General features: G+C 42.0%; 1 protein-coding gene across 7 annotated transcripts in view; it reads right to left on the bottom strand.

Moving 5' to 3' along the window:
• Positions 1-3,157: 3,157 nt before the first annotated feature.
• The window catches only part of LOC122556787 (serine/threonine-protein phosphatase 2A 55 kDa regulatory subunit B beta isoform), a 564,274-nt gene continuing 555,400 nt past the window's right edge, over positions 3,158-12,031 (bottom strand). For all 7 annotated transcript variants that reach the window (XM_043703957.1, XM_043703958.1, XM_043703960.1 and 4 more), the window contains 3 exons: positions 7,996-8,165; positions 6,981-7,072; positions 3,158-4,938 (listed from right to left, as the gene is read on the bottom strand). In XM_043703957.1, coding sequence (XP_043559892.1) covers positions 4,659-4,938; positions 6,981-7,072; positions 7,996-8,165 — 542 coding nt within the window. In that variant the 3' untranslated portion in view covers positions 3,158-4,658. The remainder of the gene's footprint in view (positions 4,939-6,980; positions 7,073-7,995; positions 8,166-12,031) is intronic.

Here is a 12,031-nt window from a genome sequence, read left to right as displayed (position 1 = left end):
TTTCAGCAATGAAGAGGGCCTGGATGAGCACGGGCTGTTTTCTTTGGAGCAGAGAAAGTTGAGGGGGGAGCTGATAAAAGGTGTTTAAGATTACTAGGAGGTTGGAGAGGATGGATGGAAAGCAACTGGATCCCTTTGAAGGGTCATTAAGAAGGAGACACTTTAAAAATGAAAGGCAGGAGGTTTAAGAAGAGATTTAAGGAAAATGTTTTTCAACCAGAGGGTGGTGAGGGTTTGGAAAACACTGTCTGGGAGAGTAGCTGAGGCAGGTAACCTCACAACCTACAAAAAGTACTTGGATGAACACTTGAAATGTCATAACATTCAAGGTTGTGGGCCTAGAGTGGGTAGGTGGGACTTATGTATGCCATAGTGTATTTTTGGTGGTACTGACTTGATAGATTCATTCAGTGCAGAAGAGGCCTATGACAAGGTTTCACACCCCAGAAAAGAGCAGACTAGAACAGGAGGGGTGTCCTTACCTCATAAGGGGCTGGTTTTCTGCATCACAGGGCTATCTGCAACAGAAACAGTAGCATCTGGCCTTGCAGAGATTCTTGAGAATGACGTCAGGTTCCTGTCTTTTCCCCTCTCTGAGCTCCACACACACCTTCATCCTGATAACTGACACAGAGAAGCAAGCTGTTGATACTGGGGCCATACACCTCTTTAGCTTCCTCTCCCTTACACAATCCTTTCCCAGCTCATTTTCTGCTGCCTCTCAAGGACTGCCACCTGCCCAGCTGAAACTCCATCACTTCACCTGACACTTACAGCCATTACATTGACTGACTTACCAGGGTACATTGACTGACTTACCAGGTAGCACCCTGCTGTCCCAGTCAAGAGGCTTAAAGGAGAATCTGACTCCAATTAACCAGAGAGCCTCTACTCCTGGTTTCCTGTCATGTTGCTAACTCAGAGGCACTGCCACTGCCTGCCTTGTGTAGAGACGTCACCTGCTCCTCTGAGGGTATAACAACACCCTGCAGTAACTCCAGGCCTCTAATACATAAGATCACAGAATTCACTCCAGAGTACCTCTAGGCACCCTGCAATAGGAAAGTTATCTTAGCTGCAATTTGCCGACCTGGCCCTTTGAAGAAGTTGAGTGAAGGATTGCAGCCTCAGACATGATCTTTGTGATGGATGAATATATGTCAGGACCTGAATGGTCCCACCTTGGAACCCTGGTATCACATCATCTGGCTGGGCTGTTTGACTCGAGGATGGTGGTAACTCCATGCCTCTCAATGGAGGCAATGGGTGCCACCACTTGCAACGTTCTCTTATTGCAGCACCACATGGAGCAATGTAGGAAGTGGCATCTTCTACTTCCCTTGGGACTGTAGGTTCTAAGGTGACTGAACTGCCAAGTGCTGGATCTGCACACGCTGCTGCAGCTGGGGTTTGCTGAAACGGGGGTTGGAATAGTTGGGTTTTGTGCACCCCCTCCTCCACTGTGTGTTTGGGTGTTCCAGGACAAGTGATTCCCTGAAGTGTTTGATGATGTTACATTTTTTCCAGGGAGGCTTTGAGACTGTTCTTGCAGCACTTCCTCCAGCCTCCTGGCAACTGCTTGCTGTGACGGAGCTTGGGGTAGAGAGCTTTTTTCAAGTCTTGTGGATGATGTGTCCCACCCAATGCAGCTGATTGATTGTAACCAGTGCCTCAACACTAGGGAGGTTGATCTGAGAAAGTGTAACACTAGGATCCTAATATTGGATTTGCAGAATTTTGTAAAGGCGTCAATGATGACATACAACAAAAATGGCACCAGGCTGCTGTAGCACCACTTAGAGACAGCAACCTATAAGGGAATTCCTAGACCTCTGAGTCTTAGCACTTAACCTTTCCTGCTAGCAAGTCAGATTTGACGACATTCCTGAACCTGACAAGCACTTGGACCTTGGGGTTCCCACAGCAGCCATTCTGTTCCTACCAGGACGAGAGGCATGTTGCTTTTTAACAAGAAAAACAAAATGGGAGTTCTGAAACATTCTTGTGACATCAGGACGATCAACACAGTACTTTTGATGGAGTCACTGTTGTAACGTAGGAATAAACACTTCTGTTTCCCAACTGTTAATACAATTCAGATGGGAAAGAAGGCTGTTTGGCTTAATGTTAAATATCACATTAAGGGTAAAGGATTGATCTCTTAATTTACCAATTGGCACAGGGAGATGGGGCATGGCCATGAAGGATGCATTAGGTGGGCAACACTGGCAGTCTGGGACATCGTGGCTTGAAGCCAGTTAAGTGGAATATGTTTCAGCAGAGCTGACAACCCGACTGTGTGGGTGTACTCACAATAGGGTGGCAGAGGGTGACTGTCTCCTCAATGGTTCTGAAGATACGGACACATCAGTGGAACAAAACACTGCAATGCTCACATTTCATGAAGCAGACTTGGCTGCAAACAGTTTATTCTTTAAGAAAAGAAAAGCAGACAGTAACGAGGACAAAGGTACACCAGTCAAATCATTTGACCCAAACAATAAAGAGCCAGCCCCACTTGCCCTTTCCCTCCCCAATAAATAAAGTACTTTTATCCAGAAGGTTAAGCCCCTAAGACAAAACAGCCACAGCATGTCCTAAAGCTCAGGGTGCTGGCTTAGCCGTATCCAATGACCACCCTGCCCCTTCCCCTCCCACCCACAACCCAACCCCATCTTATCAAAATAAGGGCCTGACAGTTCTCATGCAGTTTAAAAAGAAAATTGCGGTACAGAACAGCATTAATAACTGCAATTCACTTGTCCTTTTTTAAAAGGAAGAATAGGGCTGGTGAGCCTGTGCTTTTAAAGTGAATGTTGATGTAAGGTTCCCTGCACCCCCACTTTTAATTTCTTAACAAAAATGTTGAAATACATCTGTACACCCATTTAATTTTAAACCTACCAGTTTTATTTCTTAAACTTGATTTTCCCTTGTTGCAGCAAAGAGATTTAACACTTCTTTAAAAATAAGTTAACTTCCCCTTTTGGATACACTGATTATTTTCAGTGTGATGGGTCCGGGGTACCAGGCACCTTCTGTCTTCAAGTGAGTGACAATTCTTCAGACTGGAACTTAAACCCAGAGCTACTCTGTAATGGGGCAACATTGTCAGGCCTGGCCCTCCCCTCACCAATACTTTTCTTTTTTTTGGGGGTGGGGGGGGGGTAGGTGGAGGCAGGTGACAGATGTATTTCTTGTGGATGACTCTGAGATCAGCTGACCAGTCACAGCTATAAGGATTCAATGTTGCATTTCTGGTCTGCATTGTTCATTCACCCACTGTCTTTACTCACTGAATCAGAAGAGGCACTCAGTAAGATTTATCTATTACTGTTAGATTTTTGAGTAGCAAAGGAGTGAAGGCTTACGGAGCAAGGTTTGGAGAGGAGGAACACAGACAGGAGAGTGGTGAGAATGATCAGCCATGAACTTACTGAATGATGGAGCAGGCACAAAGGGCTTAATGGCGTAGACCAAAGTCCTATGTCCCTAAATCACATGAACTGCAGCAGAAGAATATCAATTCCCTCTTGGTAATGGCTCCAGTCAAACCTTTTGTCATTACTGACATGACAATGTAGCTTTATTCTGGTTTAGTGTCAGTTTTAGCTATTAGAAACAGAAATTACATACTAGATTCCTAGCCATAGAAGAATCAGACTGAGGAAACTTGTGTGTAAACCGCCAGGAAAATATTAACAGAAGACATTTTAAAGAAATTAGATACCAGAACGTAACTCTGTATTAAGGGGAAGTGGGGGTTGGGGGAAGAGAGAGACAATTTTGAGATCTGACATAATTAGGACATAATTTAAAAGTAAAACTTGTTCAGTCATTATATGCAATTACTCCCATTATTAGATGTAAAACTTTGAAAAACTCTACCTACAAAAGCCCTGACAGTCTCAGGGCTTCAAAAATCTACAATTACATTTTCAAATTGGCATTAGTATAGTTAACTTAAACATCTTCTCGTTTGCTTGTTCAACAATGCAAGTAAATTCATTCTTTCATATACTGAGCTACAAAACTGCTCGGGTCATTTCACAAATAAGAGACTTCTGTTCGAGGAACTGTGTGGAAAATTCCCTGATTCGTTAAATACTGCTCATTATATTATGCTGATTAGCGCTCGATCACCCTCAATCCCAAAGAATATGGAAAAAGGAGTGGCGCATTTTATGGGGGAACAAAGAAAATTTTTTTTAAAACTACGCTCTAACATTTGTCGCCCTCCGGAAGCAGCTGTCAATTGGTACAAGTATTATTATTTTGGATAAAGAATGTCCAAGGCATTAGCAGCTGTGGAGAAACAAAGTACACATAACATAAAAATTCATCCCTATTTCCATGAGAGAGAGGAAAAAAAAATCAAATTTACAAGTCAGTGTTGAATATTTACATCTTTAAAAGCCAGAAGAATTAGATGGAAATTCAGTGCCTTATAAACAGAAGCCATTTTGTTCTAAAATAGATGCATCATGGGAATTACAGACCCACATACCAAAAGGCACCACAGCTTCATTAAGACAGACAACCTGACAAAAAAAACTATTGTTAGGATTCATTCCAGAGGGCAAGTTTTCCTTTTAAAAAATAATAATAATTTGATGTTTAATTGTATGCAGAGTGAGGTGACCAGTCAAACAGATTTTCTAGTTCACTTTGTCCTGGAATATATAGAGGTTGTTTGTGGCAGCTACTGCTATGATATTCTCTGACGGATGCCACGCCGTGTGCAGAATCTTCTTACTGAAGTCCAAACTGTCAACACTAATTTCATCTTTCTTCCTTTTCCCACCCATGCATACTTTGCGAGGCTTGAGTATTGCTCTGGGTTTGCTGTTTTCCCGTGATGCTTCCAGCGTGACATCACGCTTTGTGTTACGGTCGAACATTCGGAAGAAATTGTTGTAGGAACCAGTCATGATTACACTGTGAAATCATTGAATACGTTGGGGGGGGGGGGCGAGAAGAAAGGAAAGCTTGTTTAATGTATAGCTTCTCACAATGTCAAAAAGCATGTCAACACTTTGCACACACACGGGAAGCGGACTGGCCTGTAAAAATGCAACTGGTCAGTCCCTTGCACCTTTTCTAAACAATGGTGGGATGTTACCGATCCTCTAGTCCTTCGGCACCATGCCTGAAACCAGCAAGAACTAGCAACGTGATAGTCAGAGCCTCTGCTCTTTCCTTCTTAAGTTTCTGTTCACATCCTTGCCCAGCAATTTAGCTATTTTGGATAATACTTACCTAATATTTGTTCTTCCACTGTAACTTAGCCTGTCTAACATTTAACATCCCCTTCCTTAACCAGGTTTTCATTATTCCCCTTCTTCTGTATATGCAGACACAGTAGATTCATTAAGAACCATGCATAAGCCTCTGTCTCTATGCACTGATTATTGTTTGGTCTTTAATGACAGATATGTCTAGAAACTGTAATCAGAAGTAGGCCATTCAGCCCACTGAGTCTGCACCATCATCCAATGCAATTATGGTTGATCTGATCATCCTTAATTCCACTTTCCTGGCTTTTCCCCATAACCATGGACTCCATTACTGATTAAAATTTACCTCTTTCAGCTTGAAATACACTTAATACCCTGACCTCAACAGCTTGCTGTGGTAAAGAATTCTACAGATTCACTACTTCTGAAAGAAGACATTCTTTCTCATCTATGTCTTAAGTGAGCAACCTTTAGTTTTGAATTTATGCCCTCTGGACCTATACGCTTCCATCAGGGAAAACAGCCTTTCTGCATCAACCCTGTCAGTCTCTTAACCTTTTCAATAAGGTTGCCTCTCATTCTTCTAAACACCAATGAGTACAGGTCCAACCTATTCACCCTCTCCTCATAAGACTCTCCACCCCATACCTAGTATCAGCCCATTGAAGCTTCTCTGGCTTGCCTCCAGTGCCAATATATCTCTCCTAAGGTAAGGTGACCAAAATTATTCATAGTATTCTAGCTGTGGTCTAACAGATGCTTTGCATGGTTTTACTGAGACTTCCCTATTTTAATATTCATGAAGGGCTTATACTCGAAAAATCAACTCTCCCGCTGCGCAGATGCTGCCTGACCTGCTGTGTTTTTCCAGTGCACACTTTTCGACTTTGAAATAAAAGCCAACATTCCATTTACTTCCCCTATAATCCTCTGGACTTCATTTAATTATATGCTCCACCATCACTACTCTTTCTCCTACACACTTTCTTAACCATGAACTGCATCTATTCCTCATCTCCAAACCAATGGGCCCCTGATCTTTTAAATTCAACCCCAAAGTTTGAGATCACTCTCCTTTTCTAATTTATATCAGGAGCTTCAATTCTGTGCCTAATTCTCATTGAACTGGAATAATCACAAGAACGCCCAAAGATCTTTACAATATCACTACACTTATCCAACTAACCTGAACACCATTAACCCTACCCTTCGCTATCTGTCCCCAAACCATTTCCATGTGGCTATACTTCCTTTCATGTCATGGCGTTTTTTTTTTGTTTGTAATAAGTCTGTGATATCGCACCTTATCAAATCCCTTCAGAAAATTCTCACAGACAGGATCAGTCAATTTTCCTTTATCCATATCCTGTGATATCCTCAGCAAATGATCTTATGAAGTTGGAATTTTAACTTGATGTTGTCATATATTCCTGTATTTTTCAGCCTAGACAATGAATGTCATTCATCGGTGCCTGTCCACAGAGCTCGACACACATTATAGCAGGAGCCAGTGGTTATATTACTGCTGCTCAACTTTAGTATTGATTAGTGCACTAATTCCCAAGGTGCCAAATTTCTGATATTGTTTACAAAGTTTAGAGGCAGCTGATGTAAATGCAATTTGTCCTCTAAAGGGATCATTTAGATAACAGCTCCAGTTCAGGTCGAAAGTGTGAGGGATACAGGTTACTACACTGGCCTGTAGCTGACAGTCAGGCAAATTCAATCAAAAGCACCACTTACCTGTCAGAGCCATTCCACACACACTCAAACTTGTCAAAGATGCAGTCGTTTTCATAGAGGGAACACAGCTTACTCCTCAGATATTCATGCACCTGACAAATACCAACAACAAGGAAACTGGTGTTAGAATGACTCCCACATAACTACGGGTGACAGGGATGATTTGCTCAATTATTGGGTACTAAGCGACTAGTTGTTGTGCTTCCTCTCAGTAATGGCTTAACTAAGAGTTGGTATAGCTCAGCAAGCACAGGGATGACGGGTGAACAGGGCTTGGTGTGAATTCAGATTTGGGTGCAGAGTTATGGATAACCTCAAGTTTACAAAGGGTAGAATATGATTAGCCAAGCTTGCACTGGAACATTCAAGTCTAGAAGGAACAGAGGCATGGACAAGTGTTTCAGCAGCAGATGAGAAAGGTAGAGTAAGGCAATGTTATGGAGACAGAAATAGACATTTTGAGTAACGGAGCAAATAAGAGGATAAAAAGTTATCTCGAGGTCAGATAGGACATAAGGCATCTGGGTCAGCCTCAGATGGATGTTCATTGAGAGGCATGGAGTGGCTGGGATGAAGACATTGGTTTCAATCTTGCCAACCCTGAATTGGAGCAAGTATCTGTTTCATTACTGGATGTCAGAAAAACCAACCTAATCATGCAAAATCAGTGGATGAGCCGACAGAGAGGGGTTGGGCAAACCAGGTGCTTTTGCAGTACACTGGAAATTTGACAATGCCTGTAAGTGATATCACAAAGAGACACTCGAAGTAAGAGTGTAGAAGCAAGAAGCGGATAGCAAAGATAATTCTTATGGGCAAAAGGATCAAAGGCCATGAAGAGAAAGCAGGAACAGGATACTGACTTAAATGATCAGCACAACTATATTAAATGGTGGAGGAGGCTCAAAGGGCCGAATGGCCTCCTCTCATTCCGTTTTTTATGAAAGAATAAAGAACAAAGACTCAAAAGAAAAACAGCAGCTTCTTCCTTCTTCAAACTCCATTTGGCAAATACCTGATATGTTTCTATGGGTCTGTTCTCCATGTTTAAATCCCAGACTTTGACAGTGAGGTAATCCCTGGTCATCATGTATCTCCCACTGTGGCTGAACTTCACATCTGATATTGAGGAAATGATCTCGGAGAAGAACGACCGGTTGCTGGGGTCCTCTGGCTCTTCAAAAACTGGAGAGTGATGCAGTCAAAAGAAGAAAAATAAAATGGAAAGATTAACAGCTCTTCATTCACTTGTCTGAAGTATCGAAAGGAACAGAGGATTATGTAAAATGCTAAGGCAGCACAAACTTTAAAATTGGAAAGCAATTTCTCGCTTCTGGATTGGCAACTCAAATCCAAGTTAAACAAGATTCCATATGAAACATACATAATTATCTCCAATTCAAATTCAAAGATGGTGTTAGTCCAGAGCACATAAATACAGAAAATTCAGTTTGAATCTGACAATCTCAGAGGAGTCACAAAGACAGTGACTGGGATAGGGTTGGAGGTAGGGGTGGGGGTGAGGCAGAAGTCATACTGTATCCCACACTGGTCCTCTGAATTTGTAATTTTCATAGATGTTCACCAAACTACCCCTTGTTCTTGTCCCCTCCCAAAGGAAACCGCTTTTAGCCAACCTTGTAACATTTTGAAACACCTCAAGTCTATACTCCAGGGGGCACAAGCTAGATTTGTATAAACGATCTTTAAAATTTACATAAGAATGCAACAAATAGGAACAGGAGAAGACCATTCAGCCCCTTGGGCCTACTCCAACCGCTCAATAAAATCACGGCTGACTCTCTGCCTGATCTCCATGTCCCTTGATTTCTTAAGAGATCAAACACCTGTTCATTCCAGCCTTAAATCTTTTCATTAATGAGGCATTCACAACCCTCTGGGGTGGCAAATCGAAATATTCTCCTCACCTCATGCCTAAATAATTGGGTCCATTATCCTGAGACTTCCCTCGTGTTACAGGTTTTGCAATTCAGGTGAAACATCTCAGTATCTAACTTAAGAGTCATAGAGATGTACAGCACGGAACAGACCTTTCAGTCCAACACGTCCATAAACCTGTATAAGGTCACCCCTCAGCCTCCGACATTCCAGGAAAAACAGCCCTAGCCTATTCAACCTGTCCCTATAGCTCAAATCCTCCAACCCTGGCAACATCCTTGTAAATCTTTTTTGAACCCTTTCAAGTTTCACAACTGAATGCTTCATTAAGCTTGCCTCTTATTCTTCTTAGAAGCCTAATTTATTCAGCCTCTCATCCCAGGGACTAATCTATTGAAATTTTGCTGTAGTGCTTACAAAGGAAGTAAAGCTTAAATATGAAACAAGTATACACTTCCTTATAAAACTGCACCAGGGATACAATCACTCAAATATATGAATTGGGGGAGTACAATGGTTGGGTTTACGAGCCTGCTCTGCAATTCAATAAGTAGAGCATTTCTTAAATGGTAGGAAGTCGGAATTGTAGATGTACACAAGGACCTAGTGGGCTTGTTGACAAGTCACTGAAAGTGAACATGCAGCAAGCTAATGGAATGTTAGCCTCTGTTGCAAGAATATTTGAGTGCAGGAGTAGTGAAGTCTTGCTTCAATTGTCTGGGAGCTTGGTTAGTTTGCACCTTCAGTACAGTGCGTAGTTTTGGTGCTCTTATCTCAGGAAAGACATTATTGCCATTGAGGGAGTGCAATGGGCTTGCTCCTGGGATAGCTGGACTTTCCTATGAAAAAAACACTGGGGCAAACTGGGCCTAGACTTTCAAAGAACGAGAGGTGATTTCATTGAAACCTAGAAAACGTTTAAAGGGATAGACAGGGTAGATGTAGGTAAAACGTTTCCCCTGTTTGTGGAGTCTCAAACTAATGGACATAATTTAAAAATAAGGTAGATGCTACTTGGGTCCAAGATCAGGAGAATTTTATTTCACTCAGAGGCTTTGAAATTCTCTACACTGGGGGGCTGTGGAAACTCAGTCTTTGAGACTATTTAAGGTACAGAAAGTATATTTATAGATTAGAGTGGTGCTGGAAAAGCACAGCAACTCAGGCAGCATCTGAGGAGCAGGAAAATTGTGCTAAAGAAATATTGCTTTCTCATACTTTTGTTCAATTTTAAAAAGGTGTAATATCTGATCATGTTTCTTTCTACTGCAGTGGACTGCTTCCTGCCTATGAATGTATGCAGCTTCTGGCATGTATATGTAAATAACGCTGTAACCCTGACTGAGAATCTTAAACTGGTTGTTAGCACATCACTAGCTAGTAGCAATTAGCCCATTTTGCAATTGCAAAACTCAAAACATAATGTTTGATGTTAAGCTGTGATTCCACACTGTCCCATTGTTAGAAAAGAGTTGGAATCGAAAGGAAATTACAACTCAATCAGACCAAACTGTTGGTCAGCAGGTTATTACCAAGGATTCTGAGGGACAGAATATATCTGAATTTGGAGAGACATTGATTAGGGGTACACAGCATGGTTTTCTTAATTGAAAGCTATGTTTGATAAATGTGATTACATTTCTTGAGGTGACCAAGAGTGTTAATGAGGTCAATGCATTTGCTGTGGTCTACATGGACTTTAGCAAGGCTTTTGATAGGATCCTGCATGGCAGTCTGTATAAGAATATTAACTGTCCCAGGCAAAATGGCATGTTAGATTCAAAATTGAGAGGCAGGGAAGCAGAGGTTGATGGTAGAGGGATGTTACTTTGACTGGAAGTCTGTTTCCAGTGGGGTTCTGCATGACTAAGTGTTAGGATCCTTGCTATTTGTGGTCTACATTAAAAGTTTAGACTTAAATGTCTGGGGTAGGATCAAGAGGTTCATGGATGAATGAAAATTGGTAGGGTGATAAATAGAATGATAGCCATATACTGCAGGATATCAACAGAATAGTCAGCTGGCAAAGCAATGGCATTGAATTAAAATCCAGAAAAGTGTGAGATAACGCACTTAAGGACAGCTAACAAAACAAGAGGCTACATTATAAATGGTAGGACCTGGGAAAGTACTGACGATCAGGTACACCTTGGTGTGCATATCCATAGATTCCCTAGGGTAATAGCGTTATTAGATAAAATGGTTATGAAGGCATATGGAGGTATTTGCCTTTATTAGGGGAATCATAAAACACGAGGAGGGAGGTTATGCTGGAATGGTAAAACATTGGTCAGGCTACAACTGGATGACTTACTGAAGTTCTTGCCATCACATTATCAAAAGGATGTCATTGCAGTTATGAAGGTGCAGACGAGATTTACCAGGGTGGGCCGTCTGAGAGATAAGCAAAGACAGTGTACGGCAGGAATGTTTTCCTAGGAAAAGTGGAAGCCGAGAGAGGACCTGTCAGAGATTATGAGAAGACAGCATGAGATCCCAGCGAGCGCAGGTGTGGACTGGATACAATATTGGCTTGACAGTAGTAGACAAAAGGTGGTGGTAATGGGTTGTTGTTCAGACTGGACGCCTGTGACCAGTAGTGTGTTGTAAGGATCTGTGCTGGGTCCACTGTTGTTCATCACTTACACAAATCATTTGGATGAGAATATAGGAGGCATGGTTCATACGTTTGTGCATGACACCAAAACAAATGGTATACTGGACACTGAAGAAGATTATTTAAAAGCTTAACTGGATCCTGATCAATTGGACCAGTGGGTTAGAAGGTTTAATGCAGATAAATGCGAGGTGTTGCATTTTGGTAAGACCACAGGGCAGGGCTTACAGTTAACGATAATGCCCTGGATAGTGTTGTTGAACAAAGAGACCGAGGGGTGCAAATACATTGTTCCTTGAAAGTGGCTTCACATGTGGTAAGAATGATGAAGAAGCTGTTTGGCACACATGCCTTGATCAGTCAGAACATTGAGAATTGGAGAAAGGCCAATTTTGACTGTATTAGGCAAGAACTTTCAAAACTGGAAAAGCGCAGCAGGTCAGGCAGCATCCAAGGAGCAGGAGAATCGACGTTTCGGGCATGAGCCCTTCTTCAGAAGAAGGGCTCATGCCCGAACGTCGATTCTCCTGCTCCT

Source organism: Chiloscyllium plagiosum, chromosome 14, assembly GCF_004010195.1.
Source record: "Chiloscyllium plagiosum isolate BGI_BamShark_2017 chromosome 14, ASM401019v2, whole genome shotgun sequence".
Classification (NCBI taxonomy): domain Eukaryota; kingdom Metazoa; phylum Chordata; class Chondrichthyes; order Orectolobiformes; family Hemiscylliidae; genus Chiloscyllium; species Chiloscyllium plagiosum.
Note: the sequence above shows the minus strand (reverse complement) of the source record. Positions and strands in the feature narration are given on the sequence as shown.